This window comes from Theropithecus gelada, chromosome 6, assembly GCF_003255815.1.
Source record: "Theropithecus gelada isolate Dixy chromosome 6, Tgel_1.0, whole genome shotgun sequence".
Classification (NCBI taxonomy): Eukaryota; Metazoa; Chordata; class Mammalia; order Primates; family Cercopithecidae; genus Theropithecus; species Theropithecus gelada.
In genome coordinates, this window is record NC_037673.1 from 66,737,191 (window position 1) to 66,762,772 (window position 25,582).

At 41.9% G+C, this 25,582-nt stretch overlaps 1 protein-coding gene and 2 non-coding genes across 6 annotated transcripts in view; 1 reads left to right on the forward strand and 2 right to left on the reverse strand.

The window, feature by feature from the left end:
- The window catches only part of OCLN (occludin), a 60,607-nt gene that overhangs the window by 32,868 nt on the left and 2,157 nt on the right, over nt 1–25,582 (forward strand). For all 4 annotated transcript variants that reach the window (XM_025387878.1, XM_025387880.1, XM_025387877.1 and 1 more), the window contains 4 exons: nt 7,768–7,913; nt 18,115–18,330; nt 21,140–21,311; nt 24,759–24,800. In XM_025387878.1, the coding sequence (XP_025243663.1) occupies nt 7,768–7,913; nt 18,115–18,330; nt 21,140–21,311; nt 24,759–24,800 (576 nt within the window). The remainder of the gene's footprint in view (nt 1–7,767; nt 7,914–18,114; nt 18,331–21,139; nt 21,312–24,758; nt 24,801–25,582) is intronic.
- Nucleotides 3,668–3,770, reverse strand: LOC112627191. The gene has a single exon (XR_003120053.1). It is a non-coding gene; the product is annotated as a U6 spliceosomal RNA (small nuclear RNA).
- Nucleotides 12,263–12,366, reverse strand: LOC112627285. The gene has a single exon (XR_003120129.1). It is a non-coding gene; the product is annotated as a small nucleolar RNA U13 (small nucleolar RNA).

Genomic DNA, 25,582 nt, shown 5'->3' on the forward strand with positions numbered 1-25,582 from the left:
AAAAAAAAAAAAAAAAAAAAAAAAAAAAAAAAAGGTGAAACAGGAACACGAGGCGCTCACCTGCAGCTTCTGCAAGCTGGCCAGAACCACTCTGATTGGGAGGAAGTTACTGAAATCAGTTTCTTGTCCAGTCAAAGCTGTATGGCTTGTGGAACAGGGGTCAGTCAGTATCTGTTGGTGGATGAGCTGCGGTTGTTTTCTTTTTGTATTTTTTGGTAAGTTTTTATTTTTAATTTTTGTGGGTACATAGTAGGCTTATGCAATTGCTTTAATCTTGCTTATCTTGAGGCCAGTGCTTGTTTGGCTGCTGGAGAAAAAGAGCAACCTTATTATGGTAGTTAGAACATAGTGAATGGTTAGGACAAATATAGGGGTGTGGGATTTAACCCTTGTCTGGCATGGCCTTAGGTCTTGTTTATAACTTGGTGTTTTATTGCCACAAAGAGTCTGTTTCTATCAATCTTGATGATCTCTATGTTAACATGAATGCTGGTCAGTTGTGCCTGAACCACAAAAGGGAGGGAGTAAATGAGTTGTGTCTGACCTCCCATTCTCTCATGGCCAGGAACTCAGTTAAGATTTCTCTGAAGTACTCTTGGCCAAAAGGGAGTCTCTCGGTTGGGGGCTTAGGATTTTATTTATAGTTCTCATTAGTCTATATTATTAGTATTTTTGGACAGCGTGTAGTTGAGTAGGGGCAATTTGTTTCCTAAATCCTGAGTGCCACCTGAGCAAGGTAAAATAACCAGACATGTTCAAACCTGGTCCACAATCTCTTTATTTGTGGGATTAGTACATGTGAGACCGTCTGCCTTCAAGTGACCAAAGGTGGAGAAAAGTCTAAGAGAACTTTCCAGTCAATTTTGAAGCTTTTATTGGGCGGAGTATCTGAGGGTGTAAAATATCAGAAAACAGGAAAAACGAGTTAGACCACTTACTGTTGAGAACCTGTAGTACAAGGGCATAGGGCTGAGGAGGGTGGAATGGGCAGGTTGTAAACCTGGAGATGATCCTTGAGATTAAGATGCTCCTCCCTCTGCTGTCTGAGGTATTTCTCCACTTTAATCACCAAGCTGGGAAAAACCTACTCTTTCCTTTTTGAGAGAGGTGTTCCTAAACGCTGACCCAAACAAAAGCACATGGTAACTGAAACATACTCATAATAATTTTGCATCAATAGCTGCTCTTACCAAGTTAAACTAACAGGCAAATAAAATTCTTCAAAACAGTGAGGAGTTTAAGACAATGAGAATGGTCTCCTTTGTTACAAAGACCAGTCAAAATACCAAGTACCCAAGATGGGTACTTCAAGCCATGTTTGAATTCTTGAGGTGGCAGTTTGTTATGCCAGAAAGAGCTGGGCTTTGGAGCTAGATGGACCAGGGTTCAAATCTCCCCTCTGCTACTTTACCTTCTCTGTGACTTTGAGCAAGTTAATTTAACCATAGAAGCTCAATTTTCTCATCCGAAAATGGAGATAATTGTGTCTCCCTGGGTGGCGGTGAGAATAAACAGTCAGGTTTGCCTGGCACATGCTGGATACTTAGCAGGCGAACTTCCCTTTCCTTCTTAGTGATAGATGGCTTTTGCACATTGCTAGGCCACATGGATGCAGGTCTAGTCTGACTCTCTCCCATATGTGAACTAGGGATGAAATTAGGGTGAGGGGAAAAATTAGGATTAGCTATAATTGCATATAATTTGCATATATTTTGCTTTTAGTAACTCTAAATGAAATATGAAATTGATTTAAGTGGGGATAAGTGTTTTCCCCAATCTTTGTTTTGGAGGAGAGAAGATTTTCTTTCAGAGTGACCTAGAACATTCCTTCTTGACCTTTTTATTCCTTCTCTGACTTCAGGGAGTCAGGGTGGGGAAGGTGGGACCAACATGGTGGTGTAGACCCATCTTACTCTCAGGTGAGGAAGATTCACGGTACGTATTCGGAGAAGAGCACCTGAGCTGCGCTAAAGGAGAGCTGCCCTCTTTGTTTTCCTTTTGGCATCCCACAGGGGTTTAGGATGTTTTCATTAACTCTCCAAGGAGTGTTAGGTGTTATTTGTCACAAAGAATTTTTTCACAAGTGACAGAATCAGAACACTTCTAATGAATACAATTAAACTTTGAATAAAAATTCATCCTCATAATTACCTCTTGTGAAGATCTATAAAAATGATATTTCGGCCAGGCGCAGCGGCTCACTCCTGTAATCCCAGCACTTTGGGAGGCTGAGGCGGGTGGATCACCTGAGGTCGGAAGTTTAAGACCAGCCTGACCAACATGGAGAAACCCTGTCTCTACTAAAAATACAAAATTAGCCAGGCATGGTGGCGCATGCCTGTAATCCCAGCTACTCGGGAGGCTGAGGCAGGAGAATCACTTGAACCCAGGAGGCGGAGGTTGCGGTGAGCTGAGATTATGCCATTGCACTCCAGCCTGGGCAAAAAGAGCTAAACTCCGTCTCAAAAAAAAAAAAAAAAAAAAAAAAAAATTTCATTTTGCTATTTTGGAAATACTGAAGTTCTTTCTTAATTGGAATAAGAATCTTAAAAAAACTTCCCTAAGTATCCCCTAAATTAATAATTCGTACTCCTTAAGCATGTTTAGTGTGAGCGCTTGTCCTTTTTGAATGTAATTTCAAGAGTAAGTCTGAGTTACGGTTTTTTTTGTTTTGTTTTTTTTTGAGATGGAATCTGTCACCCAGGCTGGAGTGCAGTGGTGCGATCTCGGCACACTGCAACCTCCACCTCCTGGGTTCAAGTGATTCTCCTGCCTCAGCCTCCAAGTAGCTGGGATTATAGGCGTGTGCCACCATGCCTGGCTATTTTTGAGATGGGGTTTCACCATGTTGGCCAGACTGGTCTCGAACTCCCGACTTCAGGTAATCGCTCCTGCCTCAGCCTCCCAAAGTACTGGGATTACAGGCATCAGCTACCGTGCCCAGCCTAGAGAAATCTTTAATTTGTGTTTTCATCCTGCTTTCTTCTGTCCCTAGTTTCTTAGAGATATCCTCAAGTTACTTAAGGGAAAATTGTTACAAAGACATTTTACTGTTTAGAATTATGCCTAGCTGGTTTTCTCAAGTTCTCATTCTTTAAAAGCGAGGTGTAGTGGTGTGAGCCTGTAGTCCCAGCTGCTCAGGAGGCTGGCGTAGGAGGATTGCATGAGTCCAGGAGTTCAAGCCCAGCCTGGGCAACATAGCAAGGCCTCATCTCTTAAGAAAAAAAAATCTTACTGAAAATTAAAATCTTTTTTTTTTTCTTTTTTAAGAGAACTTTAACTACATCATTGAGTTTTATGACCTGACTGGGGATCCTATCAGTAATAACAGTGAAATTCAGAAGTCCTTTCTCTCATAATAGGAAATACAGGTTGGGGATTCCTTGTAGAAATGAGCACCTGTTCACTTTGTATTGCCCCCTCCAACCCCCTTCTACTTTCCTCCTGTCCTTCAAAAGCCACAGATACTGGGTTTATACTTACTTTGCATTGATACCATTAAGTGGGTTAGAGGAAAAAATATTTTAGCCTTTTTTTCAGAAAAATTGAAGCGTAAAGAGAGAAAAAAAATGATCTTTTCAAATATATTTTGTTTTTCAAATATATTTTGCCTTTGCCTCTAGACTCTTGGAGTGGCATCATAGCTGGCTCAGAATTTAAAAAAAAAAAATATGTGGAATGTTTCATGAATTTGGGTGCCATCCTTGCCCAAGGGCCATGCTAACCTTCCCTGTATTGTTCAGCTTTATATACGTGCTGCCGAAGGGAGCACTGCCTTGGAGTTTATTATGCACGCGTATAGAAAAGGTTTAATCAAAGATCTGTGCTGGAGGGTGGAGTCAGTGGTCAAGCTAGTCCAGTTCTGCTGACGCTAAGAGAGAAAGGTCAGCTCAGCGTGCCTCATTGATAAGATACCTCGGTATACATGTAGGAATATAACAGTTATCAGTGAAGTAACCTTTATGCAGCAAACTTGGGGCTCCCGATTTGTGCCAGACACTGTGTGGTACTTCGGAGACTCGAAGAGGAAAGCAGGAGACTGCCCACCCTTCCATTTTCTTTTCTTTTCTTTTTTTTTTTTTTTTTGAGACGGAGTCTCGCTCTGTCACCCAGGCTGGAGTGCAGTGGCCAGATCTCAGCTCACTTCCATTTTCTGTGTCTAGGTTCTTGGGAAAGTTGTCTAACTTCCTGAGCCACAGCTTCCTCATTTCTGAAAAAGAAATGTCTGTAGAGCCATGCCTACTAAATGATCTGTCACTTCAGTATTTGGCTCATTGTAAGCAGTCAGATAGTGGTGGCTTAAGCCCAGTCCACTGCCTACTGAAGTGAGATAGGTGAGCAAGCCATTGTACTGTGAGTAAGCCATTGTTTGGCAGCATATAAGTGATTTGGTGGGAGGTTTGTATGCACAGGTGTAGGGAAATAGCACAGGTTGGTGCCTCATCCAGGAGGGGCTTGTATGAGGAGGAGGTGGTGGCACGTGAGCCAAGAATTGAAGCCCAATTAAGGAATAGCTGGCAAAAGGGGAAGGGCGTTCTAGCCAGTAAGAAATCTCTGAAAAGATACCCAGACTCTGCTAAAGCTCACGCTGTGAGGAGGGGGTGGGACCTAGAGAAGTATAAAATGGGTTTTTAAGCAAAGGAAGCATTTTTAAATTCTGATGAGGTATTGGATTAAGAATAGGCTTTGGTTTGGTGAAGCATTTGCCTGTGAAGCTTGGCAACTTCTGCTGTAAACTTTTGTTGTAAGGAATTCTGTGGGAACCGAGTGCTCCCCTCCCTTCCCCACTGTGGTGAGATCTGAGCACACTCCGTGGTAACCCACCCACTGGTTTCGCAGTTGCTGCCAAATTCCACTTTCAGAGGGAAATGATTCTATTCCTTTCTGACTCTGAATGTTAAACAATCAAGAATACCCCTATGGACTTTGAGGGGTAGGTAAATATCTTTCTGCATGCAGTACTGCCTGGATAAGTCCAGAGAGTGCATCTTGTGTTTTAATGCTACTAAGAATGGGAAAGTTAAGATGTAAGGAATATGTATTGCAGGAAGATACACTATATTGAAGCTGAACTTAATTGTAAGGCTTTATAATAGCAAAATAATCTAAATAAAGGTCTTCTGCCACCTCTGAATTCTTGTAAAAATTAATTTGATCAGATCCAGTGGCCTTAATTCCAAAATCTAGCATCTTTTGAATTTTTACTGTGTTTAAAGGCACTGTGGTAAATGTGATACCTTGTCACCTCATTTAATCGTCAAAATAACTTTATGTACTAGGTAGTTTTCTTCTTCTTCTTCTTCTTCTTCTTCTTCTACTTTTTTTTCCAGAGGAAAACTGAGGCTTTATAAAATTTATGGTTGGCAGACCTGGGGTGAGCCCAGATAATCTGATGCCATTGGTTGTTTGTGTATGTATTTGAGACAGGGTCTCATTCTGTCACCCAGGTTGGAGTGCAGTGGCACAATCAGAGCTCACTGCAGCCTCCGTCTCTCAGGCTCAAGAGGTCTTCCCATCTCAGCCTCCCGAGTAACTGGTACTATAGGCACGTGTACCAAACCTGGCTAAAATGCCATTGATCCTATCACAAAGCCAAAGCGGTTCTACCCTTTTGAATAGCAGCTCTTTTTCACAGAAATGATTTGTAGATTTAGTTTTTTTCCACCCTTTATTTCTATTCCTTTGCCTTAAAACAACTAAATGATTCATCTAGGGTTAGCACTTGTTTGAGGTCTTTGATTTTTTTTTTTTTCCAATTTTTTTCCTCAATTACAGAGTGATATGTAATAATTTAAAGACTATTAGGTGAAATGTCAAGAGTGTTGGAGCTGTTACATAAAACATAAAATCTAACAGTGGCTGGGCGGGGTGGCTCACGCCTGTAATCCTAGCACTTTGGGAGGCCAAGGTGGGTGGATCATTTGAGGTCAGGAGTTCGAGACCAGCTTGGCCAACATGGTTAGGCCCTGTCTCTACTAAAAATACAAAAATTAGCTGGGCATGGTGGCGGGCGCCTGTAATCCCAGCTACTCAGAAGGCTGAAGCAGGAGAATCTCTTGAACCTGGGAGGTGGAGGTTGCAATGAGCTGAGATCGCACCACTGCACTCCAGCCTGAGTGCAGGGTGAGACTCCGTGTCTCTCTCTCTCTCTCTCTCTCTCTCTCTGTATATATATATATGTGTGTGTGTGTGTGTATATATGTATATATATAAAAAACAGTGTTGGGAGTCTAATTGGCTGTGCTTTTTATGTTTAAATTTTTATCCCAAAGGTTCTGTGGTAAGCCTTCCATGTTAACATTGACCTAAGGGAAGAACCTGAGGCAAAATTAATATAGAGAGTTTATTTGGGCCAAGGTTGAGAACAGCTGCCTGGGACATGCTTCCAAGCTGCCCTGGGGAGTGTTCCATTCAGCCTTTTTTATAAGCAAGTTTTTAAAGGCAAAAAAGGGGCACGAGGAGTGGGCAGAAACAAAGTTGTTCATCAGAATTCTCACTGGTTTACAGAAATAATGTTGTTACATGTTGAGCTATAGCAGGGTCATGGTGCCCAGTGTGGAGCATTGTTAGGTTATGCAGTTTCTGGAGATAACTACATAGCTCAAGGGGGCAGTAGGACTTGATTGCTGTTTCATTTTAATGCCTCTCCAGGCCTGATAAATTTTAAGAAAGGGCTTACATTCCTCAGATAAGAAGAACCTGTATATGTATCTAACATTAAGGCATAATTTCTTTCTTTTTTGAGACAGTCTCACTGTCGGCCAGGCCGGAGTGCAGTGGCACAATCTCTGCTCACTGCAACCTCTCCCTCTCTAGTTCAAGCGATTCTCCTGCCTTAGCCTCCTGAGTAGCTGGGACTACAGGCGCATGCCACCATGCCCGGCTAATTTTTGTGCGTGTGTGTGTGTGTATTTTTAGTAGAAACAGGGTTTCGCCATGTTAGCCAGGATGGTCTCGATCGCCTGACCTCGTGATCCACCCGCCTCGGCCTCCCAAAGTGCTGGGATTACAGGCGTGAGCCACCGCACCCAGCCTATTAAGGCATAATTTCTAATGCATGTTACTTCTGTAGGATGAATTCACTTACACATCACAATGAAATAAGGAAAGTGGAAAGGGAAGGCACTGATGTTGTGAGATATATTGTGTAGGCTATTAGTAATAGAGCCATTGAGAACCTACATTAAGGGAGAATAAACAAATCTCTTATTAAAAGAGCAGAAGTCAGCTTGAACTGCTTGATTTCTTCTGTGGTTTTAACATTCCACGTTGAGAGATGGATGGATTAAGAACCACCAGTGTACTTTGTTCTAGATTAGTGCTTTTCCAAGTGTGGTGCACAGACAGCAACATAGCATTACCTGAGAGCTTGTTAGAAATGAAAATTCTCCTAACCCGGACCTGGCTTAGGTTAAATGAGAATGGTCTTTCTAATGTAGGTGTGAGGTAATGAGACCAGTCTTCCTAATATGGAGGTGGGAAATTGCCATGGATAATTATTAAACCTAATCACATTAGGATGAGAACGAGGTGATCAGATTTTTCTTCTTGGTAATATACTTGTTTCAACTAGCAGTAGCACTATTTATATGTCTATTAAAAAGTGGATTTGACTATTAACCTGTAATGATTGCCTTTTTATTATTAGCATTAATAGCATTAATGGGCCACATAAATACTAGATAATGCATATAAGATAATTTTCTTCAGTGTATGCCCCCTTTTCATTACAAGATAAATAATAACTATCTCTTGGGGTTTTTTAAGGTTAAAAATGTGTCTGCAGGCACACAGGACGTGCCTCCACCCCCATCTGACTATGTGGAAAGAGTTGACAGTCCCATGGCATACTCTTCCAACGGCAAAGTGAATGACAAGCGGTTTTATCCAGAGTCTTCCTATAAATCCACGCCGTAAGTAGCGTCTCTCTTAGTTTGACAGACTGAGTGTAAAAATGAGTATTTGCACATAATTGGTTTTTGTACCTTTCTGCTTAAAAAAGTATCCAGCAGTGCACACAAAAGCTGGATCTGGATCTTGGTATTACAACAATCTTTGCTTTGTTGGTAGAGAGGCCTACGGCCACTTGGAAGACCAGGATGAGGAGGGTGGGGTTCTCTTTCCCTTCTAAGTTGAAAATGCTTCTTTTCACTTGCTTGTTTAATTGAAAGGCTGGGTTGGGTTCTTTCACTCTAGGAATGTGGTTCTGCTATTTCTGGTTTTGAAGTTTAGGTGAGGGTGAGAGGAAGTGACTAAGAAGAGGTCAGTGCTGTGCTCAGCCTCTCCTTTTGCCTGTAATTGTTGGATCTCATAAACAGAAGGAGGACACTGCACATTAATCAACCCTGTCCACATACATTTCTGTTAAACTGGAAGACTTCATTTGAATCCAGGAATTGTGGTATTTCATTTGCTGTGCTAGGTCCTCAGTATTGTTGGGAGATGTGAAACTTCAGTGAACGTCTGGCCTAGGGTAGGTGCCATATGATTATTGAAATGATATCTCTGTGGTGGAAACACTTACCCTAAAGCCCAATTCTAATTCCACCTAATGACTAGTGAGAGAAGAATATTGGAGGTAATTGGTGTGGACGGGGATGTAATTTTTGCCTAAGGATGATAAAATCGGTATTTTTACATATATAGTCATGCATTGTTTAACGATGGGAATACAGAGAAGCGTGTCTTTAGGCAATTTCATCCTTGAGTGAACATCACAGTGTACTTAACACGGTGATGGATAGCCTAGATGGATAGCCTGCTTATGTGGTATAGCTTCTTGCTCCTACGCTACAAATGCAGACAGCTTGTTAATATACCAAATACTCTAGGCAGAGGTAATACAGTGGTATTTGTATATCTAAACACAAAAAAGTTACAGTAAATATAAAAGATAAAAAATGGTACATCTTGGCTGGGTGCGGTGGCTCACGCCTATAATCCCAGCACTTTGGGAAGCCGAGACAGGCGGATCACCTGAGGTCAGGAGTTCAAGACCAGCCTGACCAACATGGAGAAACCCCATCTCTACTAAAAATACAAAATTAGCCGGGCATGGTGGCATATGCCTGTAATCCCAGCTACTCAGGAAGGCTGCAGCAGGAGAATCACTTGAACCCGGGAGGCGGAGGTTGCGGTGAGCGGAGGTCGTGCCATTGCACTCCAGCCTGGGCAACAAGAGCGAAGCTCCATCTTAAATAAATAAATAAATAAATGGTACATCTTTGTAAGGAACTTACCATGAGTGGAGCTTGCAGGACTAGAAGTTGCTCGGGGTGAGTCAGGGAGTAAGTGGTGAGTGAATGTGAAGGGCTAGGACATTACTGTACACTTTATAAACACTATACTTAGGCTATGCTAACTTTACTAAACATTTTTCTTTCTTCTATAATAAATCTTAGCTTTCTATAACTTTACTTTTTTTTGACTCTTTTGTAATAGCACTTAAAACACAATCACATGGCTGGGTGCACTGACTCACGCCCATAGTCCCCACACTTTGGGAGGCCAGTGTGGACGCATCACCCGAGGTCAGGAGTTCGAGACTAGCCTGGTCAAAATGGTGAAACCCCGTCTACTAAAAATACAAAAATTAGTCAGGCATGGTAGTGCGTACCTGTAATCCCAGCTACTCAGGAGGCTGAGGCAGGAGAATTGCTTGAGCCTGGGAGGTGGAGGTTGCAGTGAGCTGAGATTGCACCAGTGCACTCCAGCCTGGGTGACAGAGTGAAACTCTGTTTTAAAAAAATTCAAAAAAAGAACAACAACGAAAAACACAATCACAAAGCCTGGCACAGTGGTGCACACCAGCAGTCCCAGCTAATTGGGAGGCTGAGGTGGGAGGGATCACACTTGAGCCCAGGAGCTCAAATCCAGACTGGGTAATATAGTGAGACAGGAGAAAAAAAAAAAAAAAAAGAAAAGCCAAAAAACCCGTACTTACATTGTATAGATATAGAGGAATAATTGCCTTACTCTATAAGATTTGTTGTTGTTTTTGGTTTTATTTTTTTGTTTTGTTTTGTTTTGTTTTTTTGGTAGAGACATGGTCTCGATCTGTCATCCAGGCTGGGGTGCAGTGCTGTGATCACAGCTCACCGTAGCCTTGACCTCCCAGGCTCAAGCGATCCTCCCACTTTAGTCACCTCAGTAGCTGGGACTACACATGTGCTCCACCATGCCCAGCTAATTTTTTTTCTATTTTTTTGTAGAGACAGGGTCTCGCTATGTTGCCCAGGCTGGTCTTGAACTCCTGGGCTCAAGCGATCTGCCTGCCTCAGCTTCCCAAAGTGCTGGGATTACAGCCATGAGCCACCATGCCTTGCCACCAGGCTGTTCTTAGACTCTCTAGAAAAGACCTCAAGTGATCCTCCCACTTTGGCCTCCCAAAGTACTGTTTTCTATTTTTACCATGTAAATTTTATTTTAGTTTCTACGCTTTTTTGTTAAAAACTAAGATACAGGCCGGGCGCGGTGGCTCAAGCCTGTAATCCCAGCACTTTGGGAGGCCGAGGCGGGTGGATCACGAGGTCAGGAGATCGAGACCATCCTGGCTAACATGGTGAAACCCCATCTCTACTAAAAATACAAAAAACTAGCCGGGCGTGGTGGCGGGCGCCTGTAGTCCCAGCTACTCGGAGGCTGAGGCGGGAGAATGGCGTGAACCCGGGAGGCGGAGCTTGCAGTGAGCCGAGATCGCGCCACTGCACTCCAGCCTGGGCGACACAGCGAGACTCCGTCTCAAAAAAAAAAAAAAAAAAACTAAGATACAGACTGGGTGCAGTGGCTCATGCCTGTAGTCCCACCACTTTGGAAGGCTGCAGTGAGCTGTGATTGCACCACTGCCCTCCAGCCTGAGCAACAGAGACCCTATCTCAAAACAAACAAACAACAAACAAAAACACACACACACACACAAACCCAAAGCTAAGATTCAAATATACACATTTGCCTAGGCCTACATTAATATCACTGTCTTCCATTTCCACGTCTCGTTGCCCTGGAAGGTTATCAGGGCCAATAACATACCCAGAGCTGTCATCTAAAGTGGTAACAGTGCCTTCTTCTAGAATACCTCCTGAAGCACCTGTCTGAACCTCTTTTAACTTTTTTTTCTCTTTCAACTTTTTTTTTAATAAGTTGAAGGAATCTAATAATAAAAAATATAGTGTAAATACATAAACCAGTAGCATAGTCGTTTATTGTCAAGTATTATATACTGTATGTAATTGCATTTGCCGTGAACTTTTATTAGTCCATCATTGACTAAAATGCCCTTATGACTTTGTGACTGTAATTCTAGAACTCCAGGTTCCTTTGGAGGCTGAAAAAGCCCAAAAAACTTCCTTTCAGCTAGTTGGAATGTGTATGTTAAAAGTGTATCTACTGGAAATAACTTTTTTGTTACGTCGAAGTTTTTTTTTTTTGTTTTTTTGTTTTTTTGAGACTGAGTCTCACTCTGTTGCCCGGGCTGGAGTACGGTGGTTCGATCTTGGTTCACTGCAACCTCCGCCTCCTGGGTTCAAATGATTATCCTGCCTCAGCCTCCTCCTAGTAGCCACCATGCCTGGCTAATTTTTGTATTTTTAGTAGAGCCGAGGTTTCACCTTGTTGGCCAGGTTGGTCTCGAACTCCTGACTTCAGGTGATCTACCGGTCTTGGCCTCCCAAAGTGGGCATTACAGGCGTGAGCCACCGCACCTTGCCTACTTTGAAGTTTCATCCACAACGCCCGACTCGTGATTAGTGGGCCATGATGTATGAGATTTACTCTGAGTGCATAGTTGTTTTGGTATTCAGACTTGATCTTGCTGTTGATTTCAATTGTGAATGATTTGGAGAAAGCACTTTTTCTCTGTGTCTTTGGATTTTAACAAAAACTAAAGCACTTGAGACTGTTAGGGACAAGGGTACACAAGAGAGATGCAGTCCTTCTAAGTTTTTTTTTTCATCATTTGTTTGAGACGCTGTTTCACTCTGTCGCCCAGACCTATAGTGCAGTGGTGTGATCATAGCTCACTGTGGCCTTGAACTCGTGGGCTCAAGCCGTCCTCTTGCCTCATAGCTCACTTTAGCCAGGACTACATGTGTATGCCACTATGCCTGGCTAATTTTTTATTTTTATTTTTGTAGAGAAGGGGTCTTGTTTTGTTGCCCAGGATAGTCTTGAACTCCTGGCCTTAAGTGATCCTCCTGCCTCAACCTCTAAAAATTTTAAGCTATGATTTGCAAAGCTTTTTTTTTTTTTTTTCTCTTCTTTTTTATGTCACACGGGTAATATGCCAATATTGTAACAAGGTTTGAGGGTGGCACATTTCACACATGCGTGTGAACACCCAGTCATTGTGCTCATGAACTATAAAAGGACCGATTTGCAGAACTTTCATACATGCAAAATGTCTGTCTCTACTGCATCTTGGCACCAGCGGTGCCTCTAAACTGTGAGGCCTGCATGCTTACACAGCATTCCCAGGTATTGTCCCTTTTCACGAAAACCAGGGTAGTTTCACAAATTCATATGAAATTAATTTGAAAATCTTATTCCTTAAATATTAATCTTTCTTATTCTTGAATACCTTATGTAGTGTAAAATTTAAAAGGGACAAAAGGTATCAGCTACCTAGTTCCTCTCCCCAGAGGCAACTAATGTCATCACTTTCTTTTATATTTCTCCTGAGATTTTAAAACACAAAGATCCTGACCAAAGTACATTGATTTCCCCCACCATTAAAATACTAAAATACCAGAGCTGGGCACAGTGGCTCATGCCTGTAATTCTAGCACTTGGGGAGGCTGAGGTGGGTTGATTGCTTGAGCCTAGGAGTTCGAGAACACCCTGGGCATTATTGCTAAACCCCCTCTCTACAAAAAAAATAAAGATTTGCCAGGTATGGTGGCACATGCCTCTCTGGTGGCACATGCCTCTCTAGTCCTAGCTATTGGGAGGCTGAGGTGAGAGGATTGATTGAGCCCAGGAGGTCGAGCCTGCAGTGAGCCAAGACCGTGCGACTTCACTTCAGTCTGGGTGACAGAGCGAGGCCCTGTTCCGAAACAAAGAGACAGAAAATATTTGCATATCAAAAGTATCATTAGCAATATATTTTATCTTGGATATTGTCCATAGCAGTATACAATGAGTTGACTGATTCTGTTTTATTCTTTAAATTATAACCAAGAAGCACTGTTCTGTTTTATAGCCATATAATACTCTATCAAATAGGTATACTTTATTTAATTATTATTTTTTGAGGCAGAGTCTCACTCTGTTGCCTAGGCTGGAGTGCAGTGGTACGGTCTCGGCTCACTGCAACCTCTGCCTCCCAGGTTCAAGTGATTCTCCTGCCTTAGCCTTCCGAGTAGCTGGGATTACAGGCATCTGCCACCACGCCCGGCTAATTTTTAGTAGAGATGGGGTTTTGTCATATTGGCCAGGCAGGTCTTGAACTCCTGACCTCAGGTGATCCGCCCGCCTCAGCCTTCCAAAATGCTGGGATTACAGGTGTGAGCCACCGCACCCGGCTGGTATACTTAATGTATTAATTCTACATGATGCACACTTCCCCCAATGTTTTGTTATTACAGACCACTCTAAGGAATAACCTTATACATTTATCACTTTATACATATGTGATCGTATCTGGAGGATAAATACTACAAGCAGAATTGCTGAGCTAAAATAAGTGTGCATTTTTTCATTTTGATAGATGTAAAAATTTTATTTCATAAGGGTTGTACTAGTTTCTACTCTGAACTTATGCCCCGGAATTTTTTTTGAAAGTCTGGAAAATGCAAACATGATGCTTCATTTTAGAACCCAGATGAATGGGTGAATGAGAGTGGTACTAAGAGATACAAATGCACAGTATCTCCCCCAGAGCATGGTAATGATGGAAGTATTTTACAGCTTCTGGGGGGCAACAGAAATTGTCAAGTGTTATTCACAGTAGAGTACTGAGTGCTGTAGAGCATTCAGAGGACATCCACTTGAATGGGAATAAGAAGACATAAGTCATAGCCTGTCTTTCCTAAGGCATTCTCGCAAGTGCTTAGTAACCCATGAGCACGTCTCTTCCTCACCACTCTAGTGGATAGAGAAGGAATTAGATGGAGAACATTGTGTCCATCCATCCATCCATGCTGAGGATGAGGTAACTCAGTATTAAGATGTTTTTTTCTCCCAACGCATAATGTACATTCCATAAAAAGAGCACTAATCTTGAGTATACAACTTGATGAGTTTTCCCATATATGAACTTAACTCCCACCACCAAGATACATTTTGAGCCCCACATAAGGTCCTCATGTGCCCTTTCTCCATCAATACCCACCCACACCCATGCCAAGGTAACCGCTATTTTGATGTCTGTCACCATCTGTTAGTGAACTTATATAAAATGGAATCATGCAATTTACTCTCATATCTGGTTCCTTTTGCTTATAATGTCCTATACCTTAGAATTTTAAGGCAGTTGGCTATGAGAATTAATCCTGCATCAGGGCACACCAGAATTTAGCTGAAGATGGTTGCCTCTCCAAACTTACTAAACGAACTTGGGAGAGCCCTATTAGGTACACTGTCTATTATCCTGTCCACACCCAGGTTGAATTAGCCTTCATAAATCAAGGAAGTTGAATGTTGCTGCAATGCAAAACTTTCAAAGACTGACTCCTTGCATTGCCAAATGAGACTATTGTTTGGTAGCAATAGGCTGGTAGGATGATGTTAGGACTTTTATGCAAGTTAGAGGAATTACAGAAGCCCAGTTTAAACTAGTTTAAGACAGGGCATGGTGGTTCAGGCTGATAATCCCAGCACTTTGGGAGGCCAATGAGGTGGGAAGATTGCTTGAGGCCAGGATTTCGAGACCAGCCTGGGCAACGTAGGGAGACCCTGTCTCAATTTTTTTAAAAATCATGAAGAAAAAAGTAGCTTAAGCAAAAGGAGGAATTATCTGAGTCACATGAGGCCCAAGGATGTCTCTAGCTTCAGTCATGGCATAATCGAGGGATTCAGAAGATAGCAGGGCTCTTATGTGCTTTCATCTGTCGGTATGTTGGCTTTATTCTCAGTTCAGCTTCTGTTGTGACAGCATAGCCATCTACATTTATTTATTTATTTGTTTTTACTTTTCAGAGATAGAGTCTCACTGTTTCACACAGGCTGGAGTCCAGTGGTGTGATCATAGCTCACTGAATCCTCAAATTACTGCACTCAGTGATCCTTCTGCCTCAGCCTCCTGAGTAGCTAATACTACATGTGCATGCAGCCACGCCTGGGTTTTTGTTGGTGGTGGTTTTTTTGAAATGGAGTCTTGCTGTGTCACCCAGGCTGGAGGCTTGGCACAATCTTGGCTCATTGCAACCTCCGCCTCCCAGGTTCAAGTGATCCTCCCACCTCAACCTCCCGAGTAGCTGGGATCACAGGCGTGCACCACCATGCCCAGCTAATTTTTGTATTTTTAGTAGAGACGAGGGTTTCACCATGTTAGCCAGACTGGTCTCAAACTCCTGACCTCAAGTGATCCCCCTGCCGAGGCCTCCCAAAGTGCTGGATTACAGGTGTGAGCTACCGCACCTGGCCGGCTTGTTTTTATTCTTCAGCCATTTGTTTCATTCTCACACACACTCCTTCATGCTGCCTTTATTGCTCCTACCTTGCCCTGATCTCAGTAGAGTTGTGCACTTTCCTCCACCCCTGTTTTGCAGCCTCCGTGAGAACACGGACCTGGTCTTCCCAGGGTCACCTGGCTCAGTACTCTATGCATGTCAGGTGTTAAGGACAATTACTGAATTGAAAACACATGTATAAGAATCCTTCTTTTTCTGATTACACACAGAATCAGTGACAGCAGAGAAACAACCTATGATCAACAATGCCATGACTATTAGAATGAAGTTTGTTATACACTGTATAGTTTAGAGCTGCCACCATTATTGGGAGGCATATCTAAGTCTTACTAATCAGAGAACATTCTCCTGGCTTCAAGGATGACAGTGACCTGAAAAGGGCCAATCAGAACCTTTTTGCTATGTAAGCTTTGGGAAAGGAAACTTCATGCTGGGCTGAAAAGATCAATGCAGCTCGGGAAATGTGGAGGGCCCAGCCCGGGCAACAGTGAGACCCTGTCTCTACAAAAAAAATTAAAAATTAGCCCAGTGTGGTGTTGCTCACACCTGTAGTCAATACTTTTCTTGTGAAACATTTTGCTTTTAGCTTTCAAGTATGTTAATATTTTAAAGGCGTGTAGGAGGAGGGGAGGAAAACTTCGAAGGTAAAGATATATCAATAATATAAAAATTCTGGCAGGAGGCCTACTTCGATGTTTTACTTTTTATGTTTTTTTGTAATTTCTTTTGCCCTTTAGTTTCCTCCCTCTTTGGCCTTACCCCTAAAATAAATCCACTGCGTTCTAAAGGTTTTGTTTTGCTACCTCAAAGAAGCATAGTACCTGGCAGTTTTGGCAGAGTGTCTAGGAACTTGTTAATCATTGACTCATGGAGAAAGTCACATTTTCCCTCCATTAGAAGTAACTTTAGCATAGCACACAAAGCCATATTACCTGAATACATTTTTTTTTTTTTTGAGACAGAATCTCATTCTTTTACCCAGGGTGGAGTGCAGTGGTGCGATCTCAGCTCACTGCACTCTCTGCCTCCTGGGTTCAAGCAATTCTTCTGCCTCAGCCTCCTGAGTAGCTGGGATTACAGATGCCCACCACAATGCATGGCTAATTTTTGTATTTTTTGTAGAGATGGGGTTTTACCATATTGGCCAGGCTGATCTTGAACTCCTGGCCTCAAGGGATTTGCCCACCTTGGCCTCCCAAAGTGCTGGGATTACAGGTGTGAGCCACCGCCCTCAGCCATAAATGTTGAAAGAAGAAATAAATACCACCCCCACCTGCATCTACACACACATACCCCAAAGTTTAGAGTCTGCAAGAAATTGTATGCTTACAAATCTAAGACTCTGACAACAGTTAGAGCAAAGCACATGTGGATCACCTAGAAAAGGGACTAAACCTGGAAGATAAAGCTTAGTATGATAGTTTATGTAAATTGACAGCAAAAAGAAACACTTCAGACTTTTTAAATAGTTGATTGGAATGGCAAGGCTGATGCGTGGAAAGTCTTAGGCCCATTCTTTGTATTTATGATGTGTAGCCTTCCTATGCCCAAGTATTCTGAGGACTAAGCACACATCAGAAACATTTGCAATGTGAATGGTAATCAAAACATTGCTTCTCAGAGAGTGAGAAGCATTTCTGTTCTTGCCCTTTTCTACAAGAAAATGAAACTTCGTATTTCTTTTACTCAGAAGTAGTTCCCACTTTCAACTTTGGTATTTTATTCCTCAGTTAGGGTTATTTTCATGTTTATGTCTGAAACACTATAAATGTGCAATTGTGATGTAACTTTAATTGTATTAGAAAAAATAATAAGTGTGTAATGGTAACCTTTCTATTCATTCTATATGACTTCAGGATTAACAGCAATTTTAAAAAGAATCCTAAAGGAACTCTTTAATTTATTGTAATGTAAAGCTTTTTAATTTTTTAGTTTAGATATTTAGTTTATTTTGCAAGATTTTATCCTAATATGATAATTGCTATATGGTAGTATAAGATTAATATTACAAAGAGCATATGTGCATTCTTCCCCACGCAGTATTCCAGGGAACCAGAAGAGCCTGTAGAAAAGAATGATCATTATTTTCCTGACAGCATTTGTAGAGTACGTCCCTGGCACAGGTCAAGTAAACACCTCTTATAGATCAGCCTGAACTTTTTAAAATGAAATCTGAGATCCATTGTACTTAGAAGGTATAAAAATGGCTACTCCCCTTTAAATTGGAACCTACTACTTGTGGGTATTAGAGGACTCTGAACTGCTGTCAAATTGCGTGCAGAAAACGAGGCATCTGCTCAGTGCTAGTGTTGAGGCAGGTGGATTACTTGAACTGAAGTTCAAGCAATTCAAGACTTCAATTGTCTGAAGTCCTTGCTTGAGTGCACCTGTGTGCAGATGTCTCCTGGTGTTTATGGCTGCACTCTGTGATTACAGTGCACTGGCAAAGGGCTGTAGTGTACTGAACAATGATGCCTGTTTTTATTAGGGTTCCTGAAGTGGTTCAGGAGCTTCCAGTGACTTCGCCTGTGGATGACTTCAGGCAGCCTCGTTACAGCAGCAGTGGTAACTTTGAGACACCTTCAAAAAGGACTTCTGCAAAGGGAAGAGCAGGAAAGTCAAAGAGAACAGAGCAAGATCACTATGAAACAGACTACACAACTGGCGGCGAGTCCTGTGATGAGCTGGAGGAGGACTGGATTAGGTAGCGACTCAGCTCTCCTTTTCCTGGGCCACGTGCACCTTCTGATGATTAAAGGAGACCAACCAGGTGTCGGAGTTGTTGCCTCCCAAATTGAGGTCACTGGTGTAATTTCATTCTTTGCCAGCCAGGACTGGAGACAGTTTTTTGTGTGGTGTTGGTTGGTTTTTTCCTTAGCACCCTTTTGTGATAAAGATTGAAGTGGAGAGAATGTTTGGCAGTAACCATGTCTTTGAACTTTGGCAGTAACCACTTTGAACTTTCCACAGCGTGGCTGGTGAACTTCACCAGTGCTCTTACTTATACCAATAGTCACGCAAGAAAGGTCTCCCAGCACTTTGGGAGGCAAAGGCTAAGAGTTCAAGACCAGCCAGGCATAGTGGTGTGGGCCTGTAGTTCCAGCTACTCAGGAGGCTGAGGCTGAGGCTGAGGCAGGAGGATTGCTTAAGCCCAGGAGTTCAAGGCTGCAGTGAGCTTTAATTGCACCATTGCACCCCAGGCTGGGCGATAGAGCTAGACCCTGTCTCAAAAAACAACCAAAGAAAGGCCTTTCAAATAAATAAAATCCAGGTATAGAGGAACTTTGTTTTACTGATTATAAAATTCCCAGACCAGTGCTATGGTTTTCCTTTGGCATTACTTTTTTTTTTTTTTTTTGAGACGGAGTCTTGCTCCGTCACCCAGGCTAGAGTGCAATGGCACGATCTCGGCTCGCTGCAACCTCTGCCTTCCGGGTTCAAGCGATTCCTGCCTCAGCCTCCCAAGTAGCTGGGATTACAGGTGCCCACCACCATGCCTGGCTAATTGTATTTTTAGTAGAGACGAGTTTCACCGTGTTGGCCAGGCTGATCTTGAAAATCCTGACCTCAGATGATCCCAGCCTCCCAAAGTGCTGGGATTACAGGTGTGAGGCACCACGCCTAGCTGGCAATTATTTTTTAAGTTAAGCTTAAAATGATAAGACCAGAGTTTCTTTTAAAGTTTAATCCAAAGAGTTTCATAAACAATTGAGGTAACAATTTAGTATTCAGCCACAGTTGTGGTTAAGTTTCTTTGTGTGTCCGTGGTTTTGTTACAGTCCATCCACCATCACCAAATGTATTTGTTTATGATGTGTAGCCTTCCTATGCCCAAGTATTCTGAGGACTAAGACACACATCAGAAACATTTGCAATGTGAATGGTAATCAAAACATTGCTTCTCAGAGAGTGAGGAAGGATAGGCGGGGCATGGGTAGCTTGAGATCCCCTATTCACTGATGATTCTGATACTTTATCTTCCCCTCTCCCCTCAAGAGTTTTTGGCCTGGCTTAGCTATCTATCTGTAAAATATTCACCTAACTTGTATCCAGAAGATTTAACTGAAAACTTTTTTTTTTTTTTTTTTTTTTTTTTTTTTTGAGATAAGAGTCTCACTCTGTTGCCGAGGCTGGAGTGCAGTGGCACAATCTCTGCTCACTGCAACCTCCACCTCCCAGGTTCAAGCAATCCTCCTGCTTCAGCCTCCCAAATAGCTGGGATTACAGGCATGTGTCACCACGCCTGGCTAATTTTTGAGGTTTTAATAGAGACAAGGTTTCACTATGTTGGCTGGGCTGGTCTCAAACTCCTGACTTCAGGTGATCCACCCGCCTTGGCTTCCCAAAGTGCTGGGATTACAGGTGTGAGGTACTGTGCCCAGCCTGAAAATTTTCAAAATCCGAATTCTTGTTTCCCTTTTGATCAAATCATTTAAATTTCTCCCCTCTGTAAAATGAAGATACTAGATTGTTAGATCTAAAATTTGAAATTCCACATCATTGTGAAACTCCAGTCCTGTGAAAGGATTCAGAGTATTTTCTCTATGAATTATGGGTTGATGGCATCATCTTCCTATGTAAGGAGTAGCTGGCATATTGAGAGATACATGTGATACAAAATTTCAGTTTTTCTTCTTTATACTTTAATGAATTGCCAGATTATTTTAATAATGAGCACATGTTTTTATACATGTACATTTTTAATGTCTATTTTTATTATGAAAGAAGCTATTTCCACTTTGGAAAAACAAGAGCAAAAAATAAATAAACCAGTCTGAAAACTATGGGTGGTAGCAGGAAACAGCCACTTCCAGTCAGCTGTGCTGCCACTGTGGTGATCAAAGCGTACTTTGTGTTCCAGAATTCCAGTTTTAAGACTTTAAACAGGCCAGGCGTGGTGGCTTACTCCTGTAATCCCAGCACTTCAGGAGGCTGAAGCGGGTGGATCACCTGAGGTCAGGAGTTTGAGACCAGCCTGGCCAACATGGTGAAACCCCGTCTCCACTAAAATACAAAAATTAGCTGGGCGTGGTGGCAGCTGCCTGTAATCCCAGCTACTATGGAGGCTGAGGGATGAAAATCGCTTGAACCCGGGAAGTAGAGGTTGCAGTAAGCCGAGATTGTGCCACTGCACTCCAGCCTGGGTGATAGAGCGGGCTTTGTCTCAAAAAAAGAAAAAAAAGAAAGAAAAACTTGAAACATAAGTAGTCCACTATTGATACTGTGTATGGAGAATAAATGAGTTCTTATGACTTGTACCTTCAATTTTGTAAATGATTTTCAAAATTATTTCTGCAAATTATGTCGGCATAGTTTTTAAAAATAAGCAGTAATATATAGTCACTCTTAATAGAACCTATTTGTACTCTCTCTCTCTTTACCCATAAGAAACAAAAAGGAAACAAGAAAATGTCATTCTCCATATCCCACCAGCTTTATTATCTTTGAGGAAGGAGCATTGAATTTTATGTCTGCTAAGGATACATATGTAGTCATTTTCTCTCACCTTTTAGGGAATATCCACCTATCACTTCAGATCAACAAAGACAACTGTACAAGAGAAATTTTGACACTGGCCTACAGGAATACAAGAGCTTACAATCAGAACTTGATGAGATCAATAAAGAACTCTCCCGTTTGGATAAAGAATTGGATGACTATAGAGAAGAAAGTGAAGAGTACATGGTAAATTCAACCTAATATTTGTATATTATGCAAATTTGAATCTTATCTGTGGAGGTACAGCATCCTTTATATTAATGTTGATTAAAATGTGCTAGTAATTATCAAACTGCAGTTTCATTGAAGAATAGTTGAGATTGGGTTTTGGATGAAATTCTTTTCTAATAGAAGACTGAACTAATGTATAATAGTTAAGAATTTCAAAGCACTATTCCTTTTTTTTGAGGCAGAGTCTTGCTCTGTCGCCCAGGCTGGAGTGGCGCGATCTTGGCTCACTTCAAGCTCCACCTCCGGGGTTGACACAATTCTCCTGCCCCAGCCTCCTGAGTAGCTGGACTACAGGTGCCTGCCACCACCACGCCTGGCTAATTTTTTGTATTCTTTTTTTGGTAGAGACGGGTTTCACCGTGTTAGCCAGGATGGTCTCGATCTCCTGACCTTGTGATCGCCCACCTCAGCCTCCCAAAGTGCTGGGATTTCAGGCATGAGCCACCGTGCCCAGCCCCTACAAAGCACTATTCTATGTACATCTATGCTTTCCTATTTAAAATAGCCAGGCTGGGCATGGTGGTTTCACGGCTATAATCCCCACACTTTGGGAGGCCAAGGCGGGTGGATCACCTGAGGTCAGGAGTTTGAGAATAGTGTGGCCAACATGGCGAAACCCCGTCTCTACTAAAAATACAAAAAATAGCAGGGCATGGTGGTGGACACCTGTAATCCCAGCTACTCGGGAGGCTGAGGCAGGAGAATTGCTTGAACCTGGGATGGGGGAGGTTGCTGTGAGCCAAGATTGCGCCATTGCACTCCAGCCTGGGCAACAGAGTGAGACTCCATCTCAAAAATAATAATAATAATAAAAAAATAGCCCTATTATCTTTCCTATTTATAAAGCCATTCTTTCTGTAGAAAAGAACTTAACACAGAATTGTATACAGAAAAAGAAATCACCGTGGCCGGGCACGGTGGCTCACGCCTGTAATCCCAGCACTTTGGGAGGCCGAGATGGGCGGATCACGAGGTCAGGAGATCGAGACCATCCTGGCTAACACGATGAAACCCCATCTCTACTAAAAATACATTAAAAAAAAAAAAAATGAGCCGGGCGTGGTGGCGGGCGCCTGTGGTCCGAGCTACATGAGAGGCTGAGGCAGAAGAATGGCGTGAACCCGGGAAGCGGAGATTGCAGTGAGTGGAGATCGCGCCACTGCACTCCAGCCTGGGCGACAGAGCAAGACTCCATCTCAAAAAAAAAAAAAAAAGAAAAAAAAAAGAAAAAGAAATCACCTTAAATCCTACCATCAAGAAATCCTTATCACCAAAATATTAGTTGTTAAAACAATCTCTCCAAGCAGGAGTCACCGAGGTACATATAACTTTCTCTAAGGAAACATCATCTATCATCTTCCATGTTCCACTTACTTTCTTCCTGTCTTTTAAATCAACAGTTTATAGTTATCTTTTTTTTTCCTCCCTTGATCACCTGGCTGAGATAGAATTTGTCCATGTAGAGTTACTGGGTTTTGTTTTTTTTTTAAATCCATCCTTTTCATACTGTATTTTGTATACGTACTGAAATTAATATAGTTACACCACCTTTTAGAGGGAGATTAGTCTCTTCTTGTTTATTGGTTCCTTTATTGATCAATCACTTACATAACTATGGACTCATGGATATCTGTTTTATACTGTGAGTTATAATCCAAGGCTGCTTTACTTTGTAGCTCTAATTGTTCTCACTTTGACCGTTGGGAACTCTTCCAGTTGCTTCCTGTGTCCCTTTGATGTACTCTTATCATTGTGGTGTTTTATCTTTAAAAAAAAAAAACAAAACAAAACTTTCTTGCACTGCTTATTTCTGGCTTTTCTTAACAGCAAGTTTTTTTTATATCAGTAATAAAGACCTACTTAGTTTTAAGTTTTTTATGTGTAAAATTAGGTAAACAACTTTCAATTTTATGGTTGCATCATAATTTAAGAGTCATTTTCTATGGATAGACATTTAAGTATGTCTCCCCCTACTCCAGTAGTAGTATGTACTGGTGAACCTCTCCATTTTTGTACTCTTGTCTGCTTATCTAGTTTGTTTTTTTGTTTTGTTTTTTTTTTGGAGACAGAGTCTTGCTCTGTCGCCCACACTGGAGTGCAATGGCTCTATCTTGGCTCACTGCAACCTCCGCCTCCCAGGTTCAAGTGATTCTTCTGCCTCAGCCTCCCAAGTAACTGGGATTATAGGCATATAGCACCACACCTGGCTAATTTTTGTATTTTTAGTAGAGACGGGGTTTTGCCATGTTGGTCAGGCTGGTCTCGAACTCCTGACCTCAGGTGATCTGCCTGCCTCGGCCTCCCAAAGCGCTGGAATTACAGGTGTGAGCCACAGCGCCCAGCCTGCTTATCTAATTAATACTAATTCCAGAATGTGAAATTGCTGAGAGTCAGAGGGTATGTATCTTTAAACTTCTGTTGCAAAATTGCCCTCCAGAGAGATTGCACTAACTGTGTCTCCCTCCTGATACAATACAGGGCTCATTTGATGCACATGTCACTTACACCTGAAAAATTAGATATTCTGCCATTTTTCAGTTGAAGTGATCTGCTTTTTAGTTTTGATATATTCACATCTTTGTATAGTTAGATTTATGTATTTCTTTTATGGTTTCTATAGGGTGTTATAGATCTTAATTTAGTGAACATGTATTGATCACTTATTGCTCTTTGATGTGGAAATGCTGAGGTTAGATATATAAAATCCTGTCCCCACCCTCAAAAGAGCTCATATTTTAAGAAAAAAACTGACATCTAACCAATTTAGACAATATGATTAATGCTGTATTTGTATCATGTGTAGAAAGCACTATAACTTAACTGCTCATAGGAGAAATAAAGTCTTTCGAGGCTTCACAGTGAGGGAATCATTAAGAATTTTCCAGACAGAAGGGTGCGGGGAGGTGCATGATTTCAGCCATAAGGAAAACATGATCAAAATCTTGAAGCATTTAACATGTTTCAGTTTTTAAAGGAGTTGCTGATGATGGGTGCTGAGACTGGAAAGGTAGAAACTGGATGAAGAGAGAAGTTAATGGGAAGCTCAGACCAGTTGTGCAGTGGGATATTACCTGATCAGCGCTCAGTGTTTGAAAAGATCTTCCTGGTGTCAGTGTAGCATGGGGACTGGCATGAGGAGAGATGAGAAGTAGCAGAACAGATAGTTACCTGCCTGTGTGAGTGGAATGTGAAAGATACAGTATCATAAATATCTCTTCACTGAATTCCTTCAGACCTTCCTGCTGATCATGAGTTTTAAGAGCTTTATGACTTTGTTCTTTTAATTGCTTATATTTTTGTCATAAGCTGTCACTTTTAGCTCCAAAGTATAACATCAGGAATGTTACTTTTGAAAGATAAAATGCCCCAGTAAACATATTCCTTTGTGTCTCTCATTAATAGGCTGCTGCTGATGAATACAATAGACTGAAGCAAGTGAAGGGAGTAAGTATCCGAGATCGTTCTTGTAGGAAGAACTTTCCTCCTCTTCTTTTTCTTTTAATTCCCATACCTACTCATCTGGAGGAAGAGCTTTTCTATTACATGTTTTTCATTTTTTATTTTATGTATTTTGTAAAAGTTGAAGTATACATAAAGTGTACAAATCAAAGTGTATAACATGATGAATTTTCACAGTGTGACCACATCCCTATGTATGCAGATCAAGAAATGTATTTCCCAGTACCTCCCCACCCCATGCTTGTACTCCTTTCCAGTGTTTACACTCTCTGCAGAGGGGTCCACCATGCTCACTTCTAACATTATAGAGTTTTGTCTCTCTTGCATATTACATAAATGGAACCATACAGTATGTATTTTGTGTGTGATTTCTTTTGCTCAGTATTGTGTTTGTAAGGGTCCATTTGTGGTTCATTACTATTTTTTTGTTTTAGACGGAGTCTTGCTCTGTTGCCCAGGATGGAGTGCAGTGGCGCAATCTTGGCTCACTACAACCTCCGCCTCCCAGGTTCAAGCAATTCTCCTGCCTCAGCCTAGCTGGGATTGCAGGCACACACCACGTAGAGACAAAGTTTTGCCATGTTGGCCAGGCTGGTCTTGAACTCCCAACATCAGGTGATCCGCCTGCCTTGGCCTCCCAAAGTGCTGGGATTACAGGCATAAGCAACCATGCCCAGCCATGGTTCATTGATTTTTTTTTTTTTTAAGAGGGAGTCTCGCTCTGTCACCCAGGCTGGAGTGCAGTAGCATGATCTCAGCTCACTGCA